At 42.1% G+C, this 23,116-nt stretch overlaps 1 protein-coding gene across 2 annotated transcripts in view; it reads left to right on the forward strand.

Moving 5' to 3' along the window:
• CRMP1 (collapsin response mediator protein 1) overlaps positions 1-23,116 on the forward strand; it is a 51,703-nt gene that overhangs the window by 12,683 nt on the left and 15,904 nt on the right. For both annotated transcript variants that reach the window (XM_068188649.1, XM_068188650.1), the window contains exons 2-7: positions 4,593-4,681; positions 9,829-10,013; positions 11,514-11,678; positions 16,688-16,749; positions 18,356-18,436; positions 21,602-21,670. In XM_068188649.1, the coding sequence (XP_068044750.1) occupies positions 4,593-4,681; positions 9,829-10,013; positions 11,514-11,678; positions 16,688-16,749; positions 18,356-18,436; positions 21,602-21,670 (651 nt within the window). The remainder of the gene's footprint in view (positions 1-4,592; positions 4,682-9,828; positions 10,014-11,513; positions 11,679-16,687; positions 16,750-18,355; positions 18,437-21,601; positions 21,671-23,116) is intronic.

Below are 23,116 nucleotides of genomic sequence, written 5' to 3' on the forward strand. Positions count from 1 at the left end.
CAGTGTGCTTTCTGCATCTCCCTTGTCAATGGGGTTTTTTACCCCTTGCATCTTGGCATCTCATGAACTGTTCAATGTAATACTCCCTCTCTGTTTTGCCATGTTCCTACTGTCTTTCCTCGTCAGCCTGGAGGGAGGAGAGGGCCCCAGCAGCTTCTTTTGGCTTGCAGTGGGAAGAGGTGGGCTGGCAGCTTCTTGTGCCAGGCAGTGCACTGAAGACTTGGTATGGAGCCCTTGGAGCTCAGCAGGCAGGGCACCAGTGCCTGAGGCAGCTGTCAGCTGAATAGAAAAGTGGCAGCCACCCTAGAAAGGCTGACTGTGCTGTCATCTCCTGAGCTGAGTGCTGAGCCTGTTGCTCTTTGCATTGTTAAAGCACCTGAGGGTCAGTGACTGACGGAGGGTACCTCTGGGAGCTGGGTGTTCTTCCTCATGGAGATTGCAGCTGGGAAAGAGAAATACAGGCCAGCACTGCTGGGATTAGTTCAGGAGCTTCAGGTCACTCCTCCCTTCCTTCACTGCTTTCCCCAGGGCACTGCAAAGTGTGTCTCTCCCCCAGCCCAAAACAAGGAGAAGAGGACTCTGGTCCCTAATTTACCTGGACATTTGTCACTTGGTAAGAAAATTGCAAGCAGACTTCCTGACATCATGCCCCTGGTAAATGAATGGCCCCTGGTCACACTCAGCCTTCTGCATGCTCAAGAAGGCTAAGCCACTTCACAGAGCCTGTGTGTGCCCAGATTTCTGTTCAGGATTTCACTGCAGCAAGGACCCGTGACCTAAACAAGTGTGGGATCACCCAGGCTCCAGTGGCTGTCCCTGAAGCCTGTGCTTGGGCTGTAGCAGGGAATGAATACTGCACATGAACCAAGCATTTGTATGAAATCTTGTTTCATTAAGAGTACAACAAATTGCTTGTCAATATTAATCTGTGCCTCCTTTCTAGTAATTTATTTTTGTGTAATTTTTCCAGCCTATTCATGGAAGTGCATCTCTGTGATCTGTGCATTCAGGCATTGGATACTGTTGCTTTGGCTAAGGACAAGCCAGCCCTGGTCTGGAGCAGGGTGTTTGAGGCAGTGCTGGTTTGCTTGGGCACAGTGTGCTGCTGAGGTGTCTACAGGGCACCCAAACCTCCCCTGGGCTGCTGGTGCCTGTCAGCACCATCTGTCTCAAGGTGCTCTGCTTTGCAGCAATCTGTAATGTGTCCTACACTTGACAGATCAAGCTGGTTGGGAGATGTTCCAACAAAACTCTTTTTCTTCTGAATTTGCTGATACGCTGGAATGGAAGCATGCTAGAGATGCTTCCACAGCTCTCAGATTCTGATGAAAGCTGGGCAAGGCTCCACAGCACTGTCCCCAGTGGCTTGGCAGTCTACCTGGGGTTGTGTGGTTTTTTGGCAGCCTTGTCTTCCATGACTTCCGATACCCAGCTGGGGGAACCTCAGCCTCAGGTGCAGGACTACTCTTGCAACAATTCTGAATTGTTTGCATTTTCTTCTGAGGTGTAAAGAATTAAAATTTTCAAACTCTCCATGAAGAGCAGGTTATTTATTCTCTACCAGAATTTCTTACACCCTCCAAAATTCTGAACAAGGACTTTGTAGCTGAATGTTCAGCAATCCTTTATAGGACATGAGGCCTAATTTAATGGCTGGCTCCATAATTGAGTACTTTCTTAAGACTGCATTTGTATCTTTTTAGATTAGCTTATTCTAATACCTAATTTTGTTACTTACATATTTATATCTATATCTGAAAGCATTTAAAATCTTTATGTCTACAGTTATTTTTCTGGAGCTGCGCTTCAGCTTTCAGTCTGTTTTATTTTCCTTGCCTGTTACATTTGTTTCTACTTATTATGCATCTTCTCCTATTTTAAAAGAATTGAAATGTAGAACTTCTTGATGAGGGTGCAGATTTTTGCACTCCTTAGCAGTGACAGATGCAGTGCTCTGGGAACACTGCCTGCCTCTATTAGTAAGCTTGTGCCTCTTGTAATTGGACAGTATTAATGTTTAGGAAGGCAACTGAATGAGCTTAAAAAGAGCTCACAAGATGGTGGTCCCTGCAGGTCAGCAGGCAGCGTAGTAAATCATCATAGTGAGGAGGTGAAACTGCCAGCACGTGGCAAAATAACTTACTATTCTGACTGCCAGTTCACAAGTCCTGCTGCAATTACAAGTGACAGTAGAGAGGTTGGGGAATAAACAAAGAGCCTGCTCTGGCAAATTCCAGATGGAGGACTTGCATTCATCTCCGTTCTCTACTGAGAGGGTAACAGTGTCTGAGGCAGGTCCTGGGGACATATGTCATCATAGTTCTGTGCCTTGGTTCCCCCCCAAGGTCATGTTGCACTGCACATGGAGAAGAGCTTCAGACCTGCTGTGTACATACTCTTTTGCTGTGCACTGTATTTAAAATGTCTTTTTCCCCTCTTCTTCGTCCCTTAAAAGTGTCTGTTTTTTCCTTTTTCTAAAATGAGACAGAGGGCTATAAAAGCTTTGAACCTGCAAAATTGTTCAAGTTCAAGCTAAAAAGTAAATGTGCATTGTATAACAGAGGTTACATTGTAACACCCCTAGCTCTTCCTTAGTGCTTTTTAATGAACAGTTTTTTTATAAATTTATTGGTTTTGTTGTCCTGGTTTTATAGATTGAGAATATATCAACTTGTTTGCTCTCTAAAGTGGGAACTCAGGACATTCATAGTTTATATACCTGAGTCATGCTGTAATCAAAGCAGGAATTGAATCTGGACTGAGTAGTATAAAACATGGACAAACCAGAGATTCTGAGTTATTGTCTGGTGAGCCAAGGAACTAATTTATAATAAATGGCTATTTTTATGTGTGAATGGGAAAAAATGGTTCTGACTGCTTTAAGAGTTTTCCAGCATTCACAATCACTTGGCAAAATTCTTTCCAAAAGTGTTATGTACTTGCCCAGCTGGCAACTCAGCCTCACACAACCACTTGCTCAATTCTCCCCCACCCCACCCCACCCCACTGTGGGATGGGGAGAGAATTGGATGGGTAAAAGTGAAAAAACTCGTGGGTTGAGATGAAAACACTTTGATAACAGAACTAGAATAATCATAATAATAGTAATGATAATAATGCAATTGGTAGGAAAATAAAAAAGAGAGATTAATGAAACCAAAGAAGGACAAATGATGCACAATACAACTGGTTACCACCCCCCTCTTGATGCCCAACCAGTTCCGAGGCAGTGCTCCCCCCATCAACCTCCCCCTGACTTTTTATTGCTGAGCATGATGCCGTATGGTATGGAAGATCCCTTGAGTCAGCTGGGGTCTGGCCCAGCTATCCCCCCTCCCAAGTCCTTGTGCTCACCTAGCCTCTTTCCTGGTGATGAGCAGAAGAGATATTCACTCTCTAAGCTCTGTGCAGCACTAGCTAAAACATCCTTGTGCTATCAGCACTGTTTTCAGCACAAATCCAAAACAGCCCCGTACAAGTTGCTGTGAGGAAGATTAACTACCCCTGCTAAAGTCAGAAGAGCACTGAAGTTATGGACTTGCCCTGTCTTTGAGTAGGTGGTAGGAGGCTGGCATTTCCAGTATGACTTCTTCAATGAGAGAGTTTAATTATTGGTTCTCTGGAACATGCACTGGTAAAATCTGTTTTCTGTAAAATGTAGTTTTTGAGAACAGAAGATAGCCGTTTGAATAGAGAAGAATATAAGCAGACAATTGTTGTGAACAGTAACTCTTGCAGACTTGATATTTTGAACACTGCTTCTTGAAAAAAAAAAAAAGTTGTCTTCCTGGCACTTTAGAAAATACCAGGAGGTGGGTCTTTGTGCTGTTTGTATGATATTTCAGGTGAACCAAACTTTGGAGGCTGCATTCTGTTCTCATGCATGGAGCGAGTGAGATAGATAGAACACGGGCAGTCTCAGCACAGAGTGCCCCCAATGCATCAACAGCCTTTGCCCTGCAGAAATCACAAGATGTGATTACAATTAATTCTTCATGCCCACTAGAAACTCTGTGCTCAGCTGTGGGTCTGTGCCACAGTGCAGGAGACACGAGCTGTGGGCCATGTCCCTTGGCTGCTGCGTGGGAGTTGCTCCTGCGGAGCTGGTGTAGAAGGAGCTTCCCTGGTGAGGTACTTCTAAGTGGCAGGGCTAAGCAGCCTCTTATGACCTTATCCCTCCTCATTCAAAGCTTTTTTACTTTTCCAGAGATGCCAAAGCCGCCAAGTGAGCTCAGCTTGGCCATTGCAGTGTTGGGCAGATTCTTCTGGGGGCTTCTCTTTTCCTTTTGGCCCTTGTGCAATGAGGTGGTAAAAGGGGGATGTAGTGGCATTTCCGGTGTTTCTATGTGCAGCGATTGCTGCTTTGAGCAAAATGAACTGTGGTGATGACGAGGGCTTGTGTTCCAAAAGTCAGGAATTAAACAGTCAGTGAAACTATCCTATCCACTGTGTACCCACATGAACTCACCTTTATATAGAGTAGTGTCTGATATTAATGGATTTCTTTATAATATGAGCATATTTGTTATCATAAATACATTATTATGTTTATTTATTTTGACAAACCCACATTTTCCCTTTTTTTCCTCCAGAGTGACCGACTGCTCATTAAGGGTGGAAGAATTATCAATGATGACCACTCCTTCTATGCAGACCTGTACCTTGAAGATGGACTTATAAAGTTGGTTTTATAAAATATTGCTTTTTTTGCATGCATGTTAACATAGACTACTGTGATTTCTTAATAGTGCTGACTTAAATTTTTTTGTGGTCATAATCTCAGTTACCTCTAAATGTGAGACTGTAGTTGAGGAGTGTTTACTTATTAAATTTTGCCATTTTATCTTCACTAAGATTAGATAAGTAGAAAATTTCTTTTCTGTAAACTGGAGATATTTGCTTTTCGAACAGTTCAATCACAGCTTCTTCTGAAGTAGTTAAGGCCAGTAGGCACTCTCAAGAAAAGAAGTAAAAGAAGTAAAAGGACAATGGAAACCTTTTGAGTCCATGAATGGCAGAAAGCTCTCTACAGCTTTTCTCCCTGTACCTAGTCAGTGCAATTGCAGCTGTGCTCTTAAGGATTGTAGGGCACAGAAATCTGAAATATGCCCCATGTTGCATGGTGCAAATGAGGACCTGCTATGTCTCACTTGCCTGTTGGTTAATGCTGAACCACAGCACGTTCTATTCCTATAATGCTGTTATGCATTGTTACACAATTAGAAACAAAGTCCTGATTTATCAGGCTATAAAATACAGCAACTGGGAAAGTATTTGTTGGGTGAAAAACTTGAAATACACGTTACTGATAGCCTGGGAGACTGTAACAGAGATGTCCGTGTGCTCTACTGGTCCTGCCTTGGCTTGGTGGAGATGAGGGTCTCTAAGGTTTGCAGAGTTATGTAGTGTGTATGAGCACTCTGATGTACATGAGGATCAAAGCCTTTTTCATGATTGCTAAACATTTTCACTAGTGACCTAAGAAGCTTGGTCGCCAGAGGCTACAATTTGATGCACAGAAACATAATTATGGTTATCTGGTAAATAATTAATTGCCTACTTGTTTTCAGAGCTCCTTAAGAAAATAACATGAGATTAAAAGTCCAATTCTTTACATATCTGTGACTGCATATGTTATTATGATTCAGGTTATTATAACAGAAAAAAATCTGAACACTTTCATCCATGGACTATGCAGTTTTCTTTTTAATACTTCACTCTGCATTTCCATATGTAGTGTTAAATGCACTGCAGAAGTGGCAAAAAGTGGAGAGGACACAAAAATTTGAATATGTATTTATTTTTAAAGCAATAGTTAACCAAGTTGTAGTATCTTTGATGGGTGTTTTTGTTGAGCTTTTCTGGGGTTTTGTTAGTTCAGGTGCAAATCTTCTATTAACACTTGTAAGCATTAGAGCTATTTAAATAACTAAATGCATGAGATGCTGAGAGCCTCAGACTGCTGTGAATTTTTGGCTTTAATTCCAGAAATGCAATGGTAGTTAGTAGGCAGGTTAGCAATGCCAATCTTTCACCTGCCCTTATTAAGTACATAGACTCCCTCTGAAATACGTGTGTGGATCCATACCTCCAGGAAGTATCTCAGCTGCCCAAGCTAATTAGGGTTAATAATGAACAGACAGGCAAGATCTTAATTTTTAAGAAGCATTTATCTTTGCCCAAGGAGGCAAGTTCTCTATTTAGCACCCTGAGTTATGCCTGGCTCCCTAGATTTAGATGACTCAAGATTTTTCTTTGTAAACTGTGCAAGAAGTCCTGCTCTGAAATAATTTGTGAGGGCAGCCTCCTGTGAGATGAGGTTGGGTCCTTACTGTGTTCAGATGATAAATTTTGCAACCTAAGAAAGCTCTGGGTTTGTTTGATTTCTGGTTTCTTCAGGTGGAACTGCCCATTGTGTCTGAATAATTAAAATCATTGTTAAATGTAGCTCGAGCTTGTTTGGAGCTGGACCTTGAAACTCAGTCATCCACATTTCCGTTGATGCTAAAACTTTCCAGCTGCAGATCCTGCTGATAATACAGAATTCTAATACAGAATGGAGCAGACACCAAACCACTCAGCCCAGAATAGGCAATAGTGTCCTGGTTTTACCGGGCTATAATAGATCTGGGTTATTTTTCTCACTCTGAAATGAAAACTGATTGGCAAAGAGAGGGCTGAGTTTCTCTTGCAGCCTAATGAAAAGATTTGGGTCTTTTAATGCTTTTAATGCAGATCATTCTGCAGAGAGGAAAGCAGATGTAACCTTGAGTGTGTTTGAAGATCAGCTGTAGTTTGGAGGATGGTCGATGTTTCTTCCTGCCGATCAATGCGGAAACTGGCTCCCTAGGTACAAGGAGCAGCAGTGCATGTGGATTTTTCTTACCTGAAACTTAAGCCCTGCACACTCAGATGGCAGCTGAGAGGCAGTTCTCCAGTATCTAAAATGTATTTTAAATATTTGGTAATTTAAATTGGCATATAAATAATTTATATTGCCTACATCTCTCCTGCCTCTGTTATCACATGAGGAAGTGAGCCCTGTGCCAAGAGGCAGATCATGGTCTGGTGCTTGCTGTACTCTGCTCCATCGCTGCCAAGGGGGAGGGTTGAAGGAACAAACAAGTAGCAGAGTAGGGGACTGATGGCATGGTCTCCAGAGCTGGGCAAGTGATGAGTCAAGTTAGGGGGAACCTCAGATGTCTAAAAAAGGTTTGGACTTAATAACCGCAGAAAGCACCACCATGGAGTTCTGAAGGAGATTTTCATCTTCCTTGGATGAAGCTTAGGAAGAGCTGAAGCCTGCTGTTTCTGTTGTGCTTTAATCAGCTCATGTACAACAGAATTTACCAACTTGTTCGACTGAAAATGGCAGACAGCATCAGCTTTCTCTGGGTCTGAGTTTTGTGGTTGCTGACATATGAGGAAACCAGCTCAATCATTTGTACAGTGTCTAGAATGCAGTTATCTGCACTGTTGTATTTTTTCACCCACAAGTAATAGAACTCCATTCTTACTCACATACACTTTGCATTAATGAATGAGCAATTCAGGAATCCTATCACATTATCTCCTACTCTCTGTTCTACTTGGACAGAATAAAAATAACCTTGAGCACCAGTCAAGACCAGACTTCTCCCTGCCTTAATCTTGATGCCAGGGCAAGAAATGAGACAGGTTTCTGACAGATAGTAGTGCAGCATCATCCACACAGGCCATTTGGTCCCATGTCACTTCAACATGGATGATTTCAGCTGAATAAGATGTTACTCAACCATACACTGGAAATAATGAGCATTGAGTCATCAAAAAACTTCAATATATAGTTAGCACACTTTCACTTTGTTAGGACATGTGTCTTCTTGAAGAGGAAACTGGTAGATACTGATTGTGGAAGAAAATAAAAATTAATTGCCTTTTTTGTGAAGGTTTTCATTAATATTATTCTCAGAAGGTATGTTAGTCCTTGAAGTGCAGTTACTCCTTGGACATACTCAAAGGAGATGGGTCATAGTTAATTTTTTTCCCGGTTCAATTTCTTGTCCACATAAATGCTCTACAAAGGGAGAGGGTTGTTCTGATTAAAATCTTGGGGATAGATTTGATTAATGAAAATTAGTGCAATACCATTACTACACATGGGGCTACCTAATTTTATGTAGGCATTGAATCTCCTCCTGGGTGCAGTGCCCTGTGATATACCTTTGTCGGGCACATTTTAAAACAGAGGAGCTGCTTGCAGCTTTGGTTTGTGCAATTGGATGTGCTGGGCAGCTGCTGGTTTCTGCATCCAGGTTGGTTCCCTGTTTGTCAGGGTGTTCACACTGCACAGCTGCACGCAGGTTGTGACAGTGCTGCACATGTTGATGACTATTAGGTGCCAGACGTGGAGGTGCCAGTTCTCATGGGCAAGCCCTCCTGGATTTGTTCAGTGCTGTGACCCTGTCCTGGGATGCCCACGAGGAATTTGCCCATGAATGGCTGTGCTTCCCTCCAGAGCCCAGGGCACCGGGGGCAGACGAGTTACTGGAGGTGATATTTTTGCATAGCATATGAAACAGATTCTTGACCTCTTGGGGCTATTTATTAACTCTGCTAGTTTGGCCAGATTCCAATGTGAAAAATTATCCCTGTTTTTCTTGTTTTTCCCACTGGTTTTAATGAACAGTTATATTCACTTCTGGTTCTACCTTATCACAGTTGGGTGTTAATCAGTTGCTGTGTTTTGAACTGTAGGTGGAAGTTGCATTTTAATCTGGGGAAACAGATTCAGCAGCTCAGATGTCTGCAGTATTTATTTAGCTGTGGATAAATGTTATTTTATCCAGACAAAAGAAAATTAGGACAAGGACTCTGTGTCTGCAATATGAGATAAACTAAGTGAACTTTAACTACCTTACAGTTACCTCTAAGCCCAAAGATATTGTGGTGCAGCAGTGCAGAGACATGGCTTCCACACAGACCCATACCTCTCCCTGTTCAGCCCCATGCAAAGTGGACAATAAATTGTAGTGTGGCTTTAAAAGTTAAAGTTTAATTTATTTGTAGTTGAGTCCATGAATAATAAAAGTATTTTGATCATAAGTATCTGGAGTTTGATATTGGTATGGGTGACAGATTGATATTTTTAATAGTGAAAAAAAAAAATCCTGCTTTGAAGACCTGAAGGGGAAAAGATGGCAACAGCTAATTATAATTTTTCTACACAGTTATGCAGAATGTTTCACTGACTTTTAACTTCAAGAGGAGGATGAAGAATATGGGACATGGTAGATTAAACATGTTTAGGTCTCTTAGATATGTATTTCTGTATCTTAGGTTATTTAGATTTCTTTTTAAGGATAAATTTGCATTGCATGATGACAAAGTAATTATAAAATTTTCTGATATGCCTTTTGCTTCTGCCATATATTTTTACAATTCCAGCTTGCTCCCATATTGGATCTATGTTTTCCTATTTTCATTTAAGAACTTAATATATGAAACTGGAGCCCCCAAGAGAGCATTAAGTGTACATAATTTGAATTGTTTAAAGATAGAAATCATATTAAAAATAATCAAATTTTAATGCTGGTGCATTACAGCTCCTTTATTGGCCACTAGAGCCATGCAAAGCAAACAGAGCTGACGGCTCAGCGAGGCAGCTCTCCTCTGCTTTGTTCTGCTGTACTGGGCAGGACAGAGGGACCGTGTGCTTGAGCTTCACAGTGCCTTTGGGGACCCACCTCCTGCTGTATGGGCACAGGCTCCCTCTCCACACGTGCCTCAAATAGCTTTGTCCTCTGTGCTTGTTCCAATAAAGTAATACTGGCTTTCCTTGCTGTGCAGGCAAATAGGAGAGAATCTGATTGTTCCTGGAGGAGTCAAGACCATAGAGGCTAATGGGCGCATGGTTATTCCCGGGGGCATAGATGTCAACACTTATCTACAAAAGCCCTACCAGGGGATGACTGCTGTTGATGACTTCTATCAAGGCACAAAAGCAGCACTAGCAGGGGGCACCACCATGATCAGTGAGTACCAGCAGAGCTATCTCTTTGTGGGGATAGCTACCAGAGGCTTCATTCTGATTTTCTGAGATCTTCTGCAATGAATCTTCACATTTCTGGGCACTGTGTTTGAGATCCATTCATCATTGTTAACCAGGGTTGGCCTGAAATTGAACCTACCCTCAGAAAGAAATACCAGCATGCAGAATTGTCTTTTGGATTTTCCTCTGAAATACAGAACAAGCACTGAGGGATAATGTATGTAATCTTGGGATTTTTGGAAAGCAGCGTAGGTAGCACTGTAAGTATATGGCACAGAAAATCTGACAAAGATCTGCTGATCCCACCTACTGCCATTTCAAGAGGCTTGTAAATAACAAGATATGCTTATTTATGAACTTGGATTTGGCAGCAGGAATTGAGGAAGACCTTAACAGTGATGTCCCAGAGGAGCATCTTTGTTGGTGAAAAGAAGAAGTGTTTCTAGTTGCTAAAGACTCTTCTTCTGTCTACAGATGGTGGGACAAGATTTATCTCTTTTCTTCTTGCCGTGACTTGACTTTGGTTAGATGTTTGGAGGCAATTGTTCAGGTGCCATAAATTGTCTTAGCTTCCTTGTGGGGAGGATTTTCCCAGTGGAGTTTTACTCACACTGAATTGGGATGTCGATTTTTTTTTTCTTTTGGGTTACCTGTCACCTATATTCAGCAGCAGGCATCATCTGAAAGACTCTTTGGCCATAGGCACAAAATGCACTGCTGTTTATTCCTTTTGTTAATAGTTTTTTTCCAGTGCGTGTTCTTCAGTTGAGTATTCCTGTGCAGAGTTAGGCTTGCAAATGGCACTGGTAAGCCCATCTTGATTTGTTTTCATATGAAGTAGCCCTGCAGAGAGAAGTACCTATGCATAAGTAGTCATGTCTTTATGTCAGTGGATGGTGTGGCACCATCAGAGGCAGAAAGCCTTGAGGCAGGGGAGAGGCAGGGCATTCAATGGACTGTATAGTGTGACAGTGTTTGTGCTCAGTGTCACCCCCGTTCAAACCTTTGGCTGTATTCCCAGTTTTGTCTGCTGAGAAAACATTGAACATCTGCACTGATGCGTTGGTAGGGCAGAGTGGGCCAGTTCAGTGACTGTGAGGCACTGGTTAATTATTGTGCTTACTGTGAAGTACATAGAAATGGACACGTCAGACAAGAACTACAGTGAAGGCCAGAACCTATGGTCTCTTACAATACAGTAAGGGGAAATACAAATGTTTCCTAAACTGTGAGGTGTTTGGCTCCCCCTCTGTGTGTCTGTTGATGCTGCACCAAGCAGGTTGCCAGACTCATCTTCAGTAGAGACTGTTCACAAAGTCTGCTGCACCTGGGGCATCAGGACCTGGCTGACACCCCAGAGTTACAGTCAGCACTGCCTCCAAGGTGTTCTGGCTGTTCTGGTTGAGGTGCTGGAAGACTGCTCACTCTGTGGAAATCTGAGCAGTGTGCATACTGTCCTGCTAACAGACAATCTCTTTTTCAGTTGATCATGTGCTTCCAGAACCTGGATCTAGTTTACTGACCTCCTTTGAGAAATGGCATGAGGCAGCTGATACCAAATCCTGTTGTGATTATGCTCTCCATGTGGACATCACCAGCTGGTATGATGGGATTCGAGAAGAGCTGGAAGTACTTGTGCAAGACAAAGGTTAGTGAGTGAAATGTAGTAATATTTCAGGTTTTATTGAAATATCATATGGAGGTGAAATTTTGAAGTATTTTAAAGAATGCATAGATGCCGGCTAAGGTTCTTCACTACCTTGAACTTGTATTTTCACTTGCTGCTGTGTAAAATGGACCTAAAACTTTGTGCATATATATGACTTTGTCCAGTATAGACATGGAAGATTAAGATGCTTACATTGTCATAAAGAAATTTATCACTTTATCCTTGCCTGTATATGTGGGAATAGGCTCAGACATTGCATAGGTAGGTTTTTTTGAAGGTAAAACTCAAAGATCAGTATTAAGGATAACCAGCCCAGTCACCTTAGATCCTCTATTTAATGAATGAAGAAAGTGAAACATTTCAAAGTAGTGGTTCAGGTTTCAGCTAGACTGAAAGCTTTGATTCAGCTGCCTCAAATTAAATCCGAATATGAAGAGCACATGGGGCTGTGAAAATGTCACTACAGGCTAGATCTGATTTTGCACCAGTGACTTGGAATAATTTACTTGCTGAGACTTGATTTTGTAAATAAAACATATCTGTATTTTTAAAACAGATTCCAGTTATTAGAAAAAGAGATGCTAAAATTAGGTATCTAATATTGAAAAAATGCCCTGATTTTCTCAAGTGCTTCTCTCTGATGGCTTTCCCTGAAGTTACTAGAAGATGCCATGTTTCAATACTTGTGCAAAAAAAAAAAAAAAGAAAGGTAATTTATTTAGGAATCTAAGACACTAAGACACTTCTATAGGTTTGATTGTGTTCAATTAACAGGCCTACTATCATGTGAGATGCTATAGGTTGCCTTACCTGGACTCCAGCTACCAATTGAGAATAGCACAGATGAAACCTCTCCTAAATGCATTTCACACATGCAGGCTCAATGTGGCAGTGTCATATAAGGGGGGCATCTTTGTGGCACCAAATACCTCTGTGTGGCAATGGGATCTAGCCTTCAGAAGATCCTAACTTAGATCTTGTTCCTTGAAATTGTGCCTGACAGCTTGTATTTTCTTTTCAGAATCATATATTTTCACATATTTTTAATTTTCTACTTTATTTGAAAATGTATGGATATTAATTAGGGAGTATTTTTTGAAATGGCATTCAGTTTCCATGGGCAAATTAGAATGACTCTTCTGTTGGAAAACCTAAGTGATAGGTATATGCAGCATCCTTTGCAATGTGTAGAGCTAGTGTTGACTTAGATGTGAAAGGTTCTCTTTATAGAGAAAGGTACTATCAAAGCAGGGGAAAAAAAAAGCAAAATGCTATTTTTGAGTGAACAGTTGTTTGCTGAGATGCCATGGAGGTGCAGTCACCGGGGGGGAGTTTATTCCATGTCACAGGATGCTAACAGTACTTGTCCTGTATAACCAGATTTTAGGCAATGAAACACTTCCATCAGCAAGACTGCACATAATTAGAGAAACTGCAGCTGGTCTGACATAGGTCTCTATTATAGGTGATTTTTACAAGGTGATGACATCTGTCAACACAGGCTGTGCTAAATCTGCGCTATTTCCCTGCTATCAGCATTAGCATGAATCTGCTGCTGTGCATTAGCTGACTGTACTCTCAAGACAAGTATACCGTGCCTTGTTTCAAAGGTTGGATATTATTTTCCAGAGCTCCCTGACTACAGATGGCTCAGCACTCCCAAATTTGCCCAAGGGTTTACATTAAAAGCCTGGTGCTGTTAGGTTAATAGTTTTCTCCAGCTATTGAAATGTGAGTTTTCTATGTAAATCTGACCTGCCTTTGAGTCATTTGGGGAAGCAGAAATCTGTTAATTGGTTCCTGAACTGAGATTTCTGATGGAGCCTTGGTGGCCTCTTCAGTGGTGAGAGCATTAGGAGGTCACCTTTGTTCTCATGAATGTCTCAGGCAGGCAGTGTGAGTTACTCTCACGTGTTGGAGACACAAGGTGAGGGTGAGTATGAACTCACAAGCACAATAGGAAATAATTCAGCATGGCAAGGGCTTTCAAATTAATGGGTACTATTTCCTGATAATTGGAAACATTTAAGCCAGCTGGTGCAAATAGACTTGATGTCAGTGGAGTGACCCTGGTTTTCATCAGCTGGGAATCTGGATTGAATTGGTTCTTGGCTGATTGTGGGTGAGTGAGCTGAGTGACAGGGCTCAGCTCATTGTGTTTCAGAGCTACATGTGCCTAATGCAATCAGCATGAGTAACAGGGGAGCTTACAGAGTGGCTGTTGAGGTGCCTTGTCATGAGGTATAATTGAACAATTAATCAGTTTTAAATCAATACAGTGCTAATTTAAGGAGACACAGGCTTTGGAAGTGCCTGAAGATTTTGTAGAGCCAAATATTGATTATAAACACTCAGATTGGTTTAATTTCAGCAGCTATTTTAGTATTGAGCTTCTTCAGTATATGCAAAGGAGCAAGAGCCTAAAATTGCTTACAGGGGCCTCACTGGTTACTTTGTCACTGTTCAGAAAGTTCAGGAGTACACTGTAGTCCTGCCTAAAATTTGGAGAGGGTTCTGTTGAGTACCCCTGGTGTCAGAGCAAGTAGGACATTAACAAGACCGTGGTGCGTAACAGATGTTAAGCATTCAGGTCAATAGGCCACGGACCAGGGCTTTTGAAAAGTTGCATAAATCCAATGAGTAGGTCAGGGAACCAGGCCAGGGCAAGCAGTCTAATCTTGGATACCTGTATATGTAAATTTGTGTTATTTATCGTGGTGTCTGGTATAGGTGCTCTCTTTGCAAGGCAGGATTGTTCGCACCCTCTCCTCTCTCCTGTTAGCTGTAAAGGCAGCCCCTGAAATGCTCTTCTACTGTGTGTGTGTCTGGTGGCAGCTGAGGGTGTGAATGTGTGGCTGCATGGGAGAACTCTGCTTCTGCACTGTGCTAAGGAGCAGGCTCAAGATCCTATGGCAGGTTCCCTTCTGCTCCCATTAATTTCAGAGAGAACGTTAAACAGAGTGAAAGCAAAACTCAGCCATTTTATCAGGGTCAGAATAGGGCCTAAGAAGACAGCAAGGCAATGAAAGAGAAAGGATGAGAATGCATATTACTTGGGTCAGGGTCTGTGCTCCCCACATGGTAGTCAGGGAAAGCTGCCTTACCTCCTGCAGGGCTGTGATGAAATGAACTGCCTTTGGCTAGAGCCTGGTGGAAAAGGGAGAGCAATGGTAAGCCAGCCCTCGGCCCACAGAGAAGTGTGTGCCAGGCGTCAGTCCCGCGCCATCGCCGAGGCACTCGGCGTGCCTTGGAGCAGGCCTGACACAGCCTCCTTGCTTTGTGTGGGCACCCCTGCAGAAAGGTGGCTCCTGGGTGCAGCTGACATCTGACACGTGGGGTGGGTTTTGGAGAGAACTTGGAGCTTTGCTCTGAGGCAGGTAGCACGGGTGTGCTGGGCCCTGCTGGGAGCAGTCCGAGGGAGACGGGGCTCAGGGCACCAGGCTGCAAGCACTGGCCCCAGGGAAGGCCCAGGAAGTACTGACTACTTTGAGATGTAATTGTAATGAGGAGTACATGGAGGGATTACAGTTAGTAAAGGCTACATGTGTTTTCTGAGAACACGATAAATAGGAAAATGGGAAGAAAGGATGGGCTTACAGGCTGACAGGGTTCCACTTTTCAGGCTGGATTTGCTTGGCGTGGAAATCAGTGAGGAGGGGCCAGCTCCTGCTTTGTGTTTCTCTCTGAGCTGCCTGGACTTAGCAGGAAGACGTAATACCAGGGATCATTTCAATGTTTTATCTTGCATGTATCCTGGGGTATTTTAGTCCTGTAATAGTAAATAAATGAATTCTCTGTGTGTGTGTGTGTGTGTGTGTGAGCAGTCATACCCTCTGCTTGAGGATGTATTTGCTCATTCTAGACTCATGAAGGAGTTATAGCTTCATCAGAAAGATTTATTCATTTTATTCATTCATGTAGACAAAAATGACTAACGGGAGGATTTTCTTCTTGCCCCAGGAAGCACAGTTTTCATCACAGCCATTTTGAAATGCAGCATACACAGCTTAGGAAGCTTAGAATTTACTTTTTTTCAAAGCTAGAAAACTATGTTTCTGGTCCTTGGACCAAACTGGGGATCTTGCCAGTAGACTAGAAAGTAAGACAAATATATACACTAATATGAATTCATATGTACAGAGATTATGAACAGAAGACATTTGTAAGTCTCCTTCTGTAAGAATACAAAGCTATGTAAAAAACCAAATCTTTGAAATAAATAGCAATGCTTTTGGGGATTTGAATACAGGGGGATATTGACAACTGACACTCAACACTAGCATTTCTTACAGATTTCTGAAATTTGAAACGGTTGTCTTTCTTGGTTTTTTATGGCTGCAAGTATAAATCCTTCTTTCTTTGGAAGGCAGAAGGAGAAGTGTGGTGAGCTGCCTATAAAACTGGTTTCAGGCTTTGTCTCCACTCCTTCCCAGTGTCTACCATCAGCTAAGCACTTTGGAGTGTAAGGTCAAGAAAAAGCAAGTCTGTGTGCACATTCAGATACACATTTTCTATACCTTCTCAGCACTTTGGGGGAGCTAACCAGAAGTTTTATCTACCAAAAATCACAGTTTAGATCAAGCTGAAATGTTTTCCTGATTAGCTGAGGACACCTAAAAAGAAAAACACCGATTCACAGAACCTTACACAAGTTTTTTTAAACTTCACTAGCTTTGCATGCTTGTTTTAGCCACCATTGCTTGTCTGTGATTTGGTTACAAGCAATCCTCTTTGCAGTGGTGGCTGGGTTACTCCAGGGATGAACACAGGCTACCCACAGCATCCAAAAAATTCCCCCAGAGAAGGGGGCATCCAGGCTTCTAGTCCTAGCAGCTGTAATGCAGCTGTGAAGCCATGCTTGATTTTTAGCAATCACTAGTGAAAAGCCTAATCCAGACTTACTCTATTACTTTTCCTGAAGTTTTTGTTCAAATACAATTTAAGAATACGCTTACATGACAACACCTCTGAATTTTGTCTTGGAACAGGTGTGAACTCCTTCCAAGTCTACATGGCATACAAAGATCTCTACCAAATGTCCGACAGCCAGGTACTGCTCTGAATGCTTTTCTTTGCTGTGATCTTTCCTCTCTTTTCTCATCTCCCAACCCTTGAGGAGTTGCTGAGTTTGAATCCCAGAGAAACATTCCCACTGGCCTGATTGGCACTGGGAGAAACATGCGGTGTTGGTTTACTCTCTGGAGGGTCAGTTCTGAGCTGTGGAGAACACCTGCATGTGCTTCTTCAAGTGTCTGACATTCACCTTCTGTAGAGATCTTCTAGTGTCTCCCAACATTACAGCCACTCAGCTCTGCTCAGGATTTCACTCATTTTATTTTGCAGTAACCTTTCGAGGACTCTAGGTCAGAGAGGGAGAAAAAAATGAAGCACTCAAGGCAGTGGCAGTTCTGAGGTTTCAAGAGTTTCTTGGTTGTGTAAGCAGCTAAATGGAGTTGCTCTTTGGGGGAGGTGGCCTTTTCTCATTAGGGCTGGAGATAACAATGATCTTGTTTGTCCAGAGCTCATTACAGATTCCAGACTCTTCAGCTTTCCCATTCATACATATCAGGCCACTGTAAATGGACAATGGCATCTGTTAGTAATAATAATGTTTGCTTATTCAGTTGATAAAATGTTTCTTTCTTGCTTATTCCCAGAGCTACAGCTCTTGGTCTCTTAAATAACTGTTGTTACACCTCCAATACATGTGGTTTTAATTGGAATTTTGGACATAATAATTTTAAAATATTCTCTGACAGGCAGTGCCTGTTAAATTCAACTCCCTGTTGGAATTGCCAAGAGGAATACATCAAATGTTTAATGTGTGGCTGGACTAATGGCTGTTATGTTGTTTAAATGTCCATGTTGCAAGCTGTATATTGCAGCCCATTCAATGCTTCCTGAAGTGCCCTCGTGCAAAAGTAGACATTGAAGAACATTTGTCTTCCATATTTAATCTGTGTTTGAAAACTGGGCTCCCAGTTACTGAAGTCTGGTTTAACAAAGGGACACATAAGCTGAATAGCTTTTGGAAAGGAAACTGTGTTTCAGTAGATGTGTGCTCAGAAATTACCAGTAAAAGCAAAAGGATCAGCTACTGCCCTTCTTTAGGGATGGGTGTTGAATCTTCGAAAGCAATTAGAAAACTAAGGATGCTCTAGAGAAAATATTGCAACTTTTAATATCTGAATTAAAGATGTTGCTGAAAGCTCAAGAATGACAGCTCTAAGATGGTGCACAATGCCTGCACTTCAGAAAAGAGATGTTCTAGCCATACTAAAATGCCTGTAGTACATGGCAATAATTCTATTTTACATTTGCTAAAACTACAGAATTACAGGACTACTAAACTTAGCCCTGCATGGGCATGGGGAGGTGGCCCTGCAGTGCAGGGGCTGGGGCAGACTCTGTGTCCCAGAGAAATCCAGCCCTGCTTGGGGCTGTTGACCCTGTCTTGGTGCAGCTGGTGATTACGGGGGTGGGTAAGTCAACACCAATCAGTGAAGTCAGGTTCTGTGTAGAAAAGAGATCATTTGCTATTCACCAATATAATTACCAGCATAGAAGGTACAAAACTGAGGTGAAGAGAGAGGTCTGAGTGTTAAGTAATGTGTTTTCATTATTCAGCAGTGTTTCCTTCTTTGTACTACCTGCAGCTTTATGAAGCCTTTACCTTTCTAAAGAGTCTTGGGGCTGTTATCCTGGTCCATGCTGAAAATGGAGACTTGATAGCTCAGGTGAGTGAACCATTGTTTTTGCTTCACTTTGTGATATGATAGATATAGAAGAGGAGAAGTTAAATAGGCCAGTCAGAAGATGTGTAGGAAGAAGGGAACTCCCTGGAAAGAGCCTTAATTGAACCTGATGCCCTGCACACTGTTGGTATAAAGCCTGGGATGAGAGAATGGGGTTCCTTTTGCATTAATTGGCAGAGCATCCTTGACATAGGGCAATGATCTAGGCAGCTCCTTGCCTTGGCAGCCAATGAGGACTAGATAAGGAGGGCAGAAGGAAGCAAGATTTCTTCTGAATCCAGCAGATACAAGTGAAGCAGAATAATGTAAAGACTGTTCACAGATTTTGGGTACAAAAAGAGGATCTGAAAGCTTTACACTGAAGTCTTTTGCTGCTATCAGCATAAGCAACACAGTGAGTTTGGAGCAGGTATTAAAGCTCACAGACCTATTTATTTTTGAGAATATTCTTATAAATCTCTCAAGTAAGAGAATAAGAACTACCGTGATCTTGTAGACATTTTAAAAATGTGTGTTTAAGTATAATCCATGCTCTTAGAAGATGCATCTCGGAACCAGCAAGCTGGGTTCAAGTTCAGAATGTTCCATTTAAAGCACCCTGCATCTCCAGTGCAGTCCTTGCGGGTCAGGTGCCCTGGGAGCTGCTGTCCTCCCACTGGACTGTACCATGGCTCTGGTCAGTGCCACAACACATGGAAACTTGGAAAGAGGCAACCAAGGACAGCAATTGATAGAACACCTCCCACTGGTCTTTCAGAGGCCAGGATCCCCCTCTGAAACAGAGGGGGCAGGTTTGGGTGGGTGTTGTTTTGATGGTACATTTGTGACAGATGAATCTTTGAATGCTGTTGCAGAGATGTCTCACTACCCTGATCTCTCCTATGTGCATCGAGCCCCTCTTAGGTCAGTGAGGCTCTGAGTGAGCCATCTGATTTATCTGCTGAGCTGCTTACGTGCTGGCTTATCTGCTAAGGATTGGGCTGCAGAGCTGACAAGCAAATTACAGCAGCTAAATCTGTCTTTGTGCTCTGGACAAGGCAACCCACCTTGTCACATGTCTGAGGGAAAACATCAAGGGAATGTTGGAGTTGTTGGGCAGTGTGTAAGAACTCTTGCCTTGAGTGTATTTTGTTTTTCCCTCTGGGGGAAAAACACATCTCCATCTGCCTGGTTAGAATTGACCCCCTTTGAAATCTGCCTTTCACTTTAACTTTGACCAAAATAACCACTGGGGTCAAAAGTTACTAGTGAGGAATCAGCAGGCACATACAGTGTGGTTGTGTCCTTCCCCCACTGAAACTAGGTGACAACCCTCATTTGAATTCAAGAGAGCAAAAAGCTGATTTCTCATGAAGTTTAGCATTAATAAAAACCACTAAATAATTTATAGTTTTAATACAACATAAAATATCCAGAATAATTTAAATTACTATTAATAAGCATGATTAAGTCAATATTACTGTAGGAATGGCAAAGTAAAACAAATCAAATGGCATCTGTGGTGTTTTGATACATTGCCCATTCAAATCAAGGCACACTCATGGAATTGCATATTTGATAGAAATCTATTTCAGTTACATTTTTCTCTGATCAGCCTTAATATACAGCCATCGAATATGAACAAACAGGACAGAAAAATTATTAGGTAAAGAGGAAGTAGTAAATAAATGTAAGTTATGTTATACATCAACTTATTTGTTCACTATTGCCATGTGTCATAAAATCAGTCCTTCTCTATGCTTTTATGTAGAAGAATTATTTAGATAATGAAAAGAAAGCTGCCTGCACATAGGTTTTTTAGGACTGTCCTGTGTGAAAATACAAATTTGATCTTGTCAAACAAATATTCTAGTTAATTAGCACTATCAAGTCCTCTTACAGAGGGTAATTTATCATATGATCTGATTTTATTACTTCCTTCAAAATGCAAATCTGCTCTACTTTGTGTATCTATTCTGTGCCAACCTGCTATTTTTTTACACAGCTGTAGCTTCATTTTATTGCTGTATTTTAATTATCTGAAGTCTTTAACTGGCACTGTTCAGAGCCGGTGCGCTAATGATCCAGAACAACTGTTTTTAATAATACCTATGAAACCTTATGTTTTTCTAACCAAAATGTTCTTACACAGTCAGATTAATGCATTCCTGTTAATGTCTCTTCAGCCTTGACTGATTGCAGCAAAGGCTAAAGCATATATGAATGTTAACTTTTTCAGTTTTACTGGAGTATGTTGGTAATGTGTGAGCTTTTCACCCTCAGGGACCTGGCATCAGATATTTATTAGCTGACACATTCAAATATGTTCAGTAACTTTATCTTGGTCTCTAGGGGACATTCCTCTGTGTCACAGAGCCATTACATCATTGAACTGGGCTCATCGGAGCCCTGTAGGCAGGTCAAGGCAGAGCAGGCCAGGGCCAGACCTCTGATGAAAGGGAGTTGACCACTAGTTTCTGCAAAAAGAGTTAGTCCAATAACACTGCTTGGCCTTAAATTAAGTGAAGTTTTTCTATTAAGAAAAAAAAAATCTCACTGCTATGAAGCTGGATAGCACAGATTATTTTTCTGACAAACCCCCATTGGTCCTGAGATGGGGTCTTTGATGAGGACACAGTGCCCTTGCAACTGGAGAGCACTGTTCTGTTTCATAAAAGCATAGTTTTAGTGATTCACTGTATAAGAAGAAAGCGTTACAGAAAACTGAAACTGTCAGCAATGCTGAGGGTTTTAAGAAAGTGCTTTGTGGATTGCAACCAGAGAGGAACTTGAGCAATTAAATAGGGAATGGCAGGCTGGAAATACCCATAATTGCCATTCAGTGTATTGGTTGAAGCCCATTCCCTGGGCTGGTGTCATGGTGTCAAGTAGCACTTTATGGAGGGCAGAGGAGGTTTCTGATGGTGCAGCCCAATGGCTTGGGGCACAAATGTGCTCAATCACACAACAGAGAGCACTGCTGGCTGTGCTGGTGTGGCATGGGACCAGTTTAGAACCAGTGTTTTCAGTGTTCAGTGGGCTTTGCAGCTGCATTTACACTGACCCTGAAAGGGACAGTCAGACTGTGTGGCTGTTCATCTCCCTGAGGATGCTGGGTGCACTGGTCTCATCCTGGAGCTGGGTCAGCATTTATCTCTAACATTGCAGGAACAAAAGCGTATTCTGGAGATGGGAATCACTGGACCTGAGGGACATGCCCTGAGCAGGCCAGAAGAGGTAAGGCCAGACATCTGCTTCTCCCATTGCCTTTTCCAGTATTACTCAAAGTCTGAAAAGTCCAAATCCTTTCAACTTGTTTGTTTGCCTGAAAAGCCCTTTGGATGCAGCAGCAGGTGCATTCCCTGAGTCGAGGGATAAGCGTGTACATTCCTTGTACACTCAGGAGTCTCAGCTCCTGCTGCCCCGGGCATGGATGTCCATATATTTTTTGAAGTGTGACCTTTGGGTTTTGATTTGTGATGACAAAAAATGGGCTTATCAGATTAAAAATCAGCAGTGCAGCTTGAGTTTTAGTCCTCAGAGTGACTGCATTTATTAAAATGCTTTGGCTGAAAACCTATAACATCTATACTGTGCATAGGCATACACCCACATGTAGATCTACTTTCATGCTGGCAGATACATTGGTGTCAGAAATGCAGGCTGTAGAGATGCAAATACATGTGAATGGAAAGATGCTGTGAGGCAGCTTGTTTTAAGCAACTCCCTTATACTAAAATATGGTGTGGATCATCTCAGGCATCTGGAAAGAGTTTCTTTAAAGGCAAGGAAAATGTGGAGACATGAGAATGCCCCCTAAAGTACACAGCTCAGACCATTAATGGGATGTGGAGGGCAGTAGTGGGAAGTGACTGCTTTCCTAGCAGACTAAAGAGACGACTTCCTGGGGATTTGAGACTGAACTTGAAGAGATTGTTGTAGTTTGCCGATCTTTATTTAACTTCTCCCCAAGGCAAAAGGAATCAGCTTAATTGGTCACATTCTTCTATTGAACTGCTTATGTACTTTTTAATTTTGCTGTTCAACTTCTACTAAAGTTATTCTAAAAGGATTGAGTTATTTCCTTTTAATGAGAACAAGGGCCTAAGGAAAATCTGCATTTGCAGTTTCCAGAAAGGAATTTTGCTCTGCTCTAGTGCTGCAGTGCAGAGGCCGTGCCTCCTTCTGTGCTCTCTAAAGATGCATTTGGGGTTTCCAGAGCAAATACAAGTTTTGATACAAGTTCTAGGACCAAGTGAAGCAGTCTGATTTAAGGAAAAATATTTTACAAAACTGTAAAGGATTAAGCCATGTGATTTTGGAAGGTCTAAGAAGCTCAACTTTTCTAGAAAAACTCTTGCACAGAAATTTCTGTACCACTGAGTCACTATTTTCAGTTACAACAGGGTTTTTTGTATTAAAATGCCAATACTGTGAGTCCATCTGGGAAGGATCTGGTATAAAACCGATGGCTGGGGGAAGGAGTCTCCAGAGCTGCTGGGAAACACTGCTCCTCCATCTGAAGATGCTTGCATTGTGTGCCTACGTCCCAGATGGCTCCCTGGGAGGAGATTGCCTTTACGCTTGCTGACAGAGGGGACTTACTAGGCACTGCTTCAAAGGCTTCTGTGGATTATAGGCTAAATTCAGTCCATAGTGCTGAAGTTGTTGTTTGAGAATTCC

The sequence above is a fragment of the Anomalospiza imberbis genome, chromosome 4 (genome assembly GCF_031753505.1).
Source record: "Anomalospiza imberbis isolate Cuckoo-Finch-1a 21T00152 chromosome 4, ASM3175350v1, whole genome shotgun sequence".
Lineage (NCBI taxonomy): Eukaryota > Metazoa > Chordata > Aves > Passeriformes > Viduidae > Anomalospiza > Anomalospiza imberbis.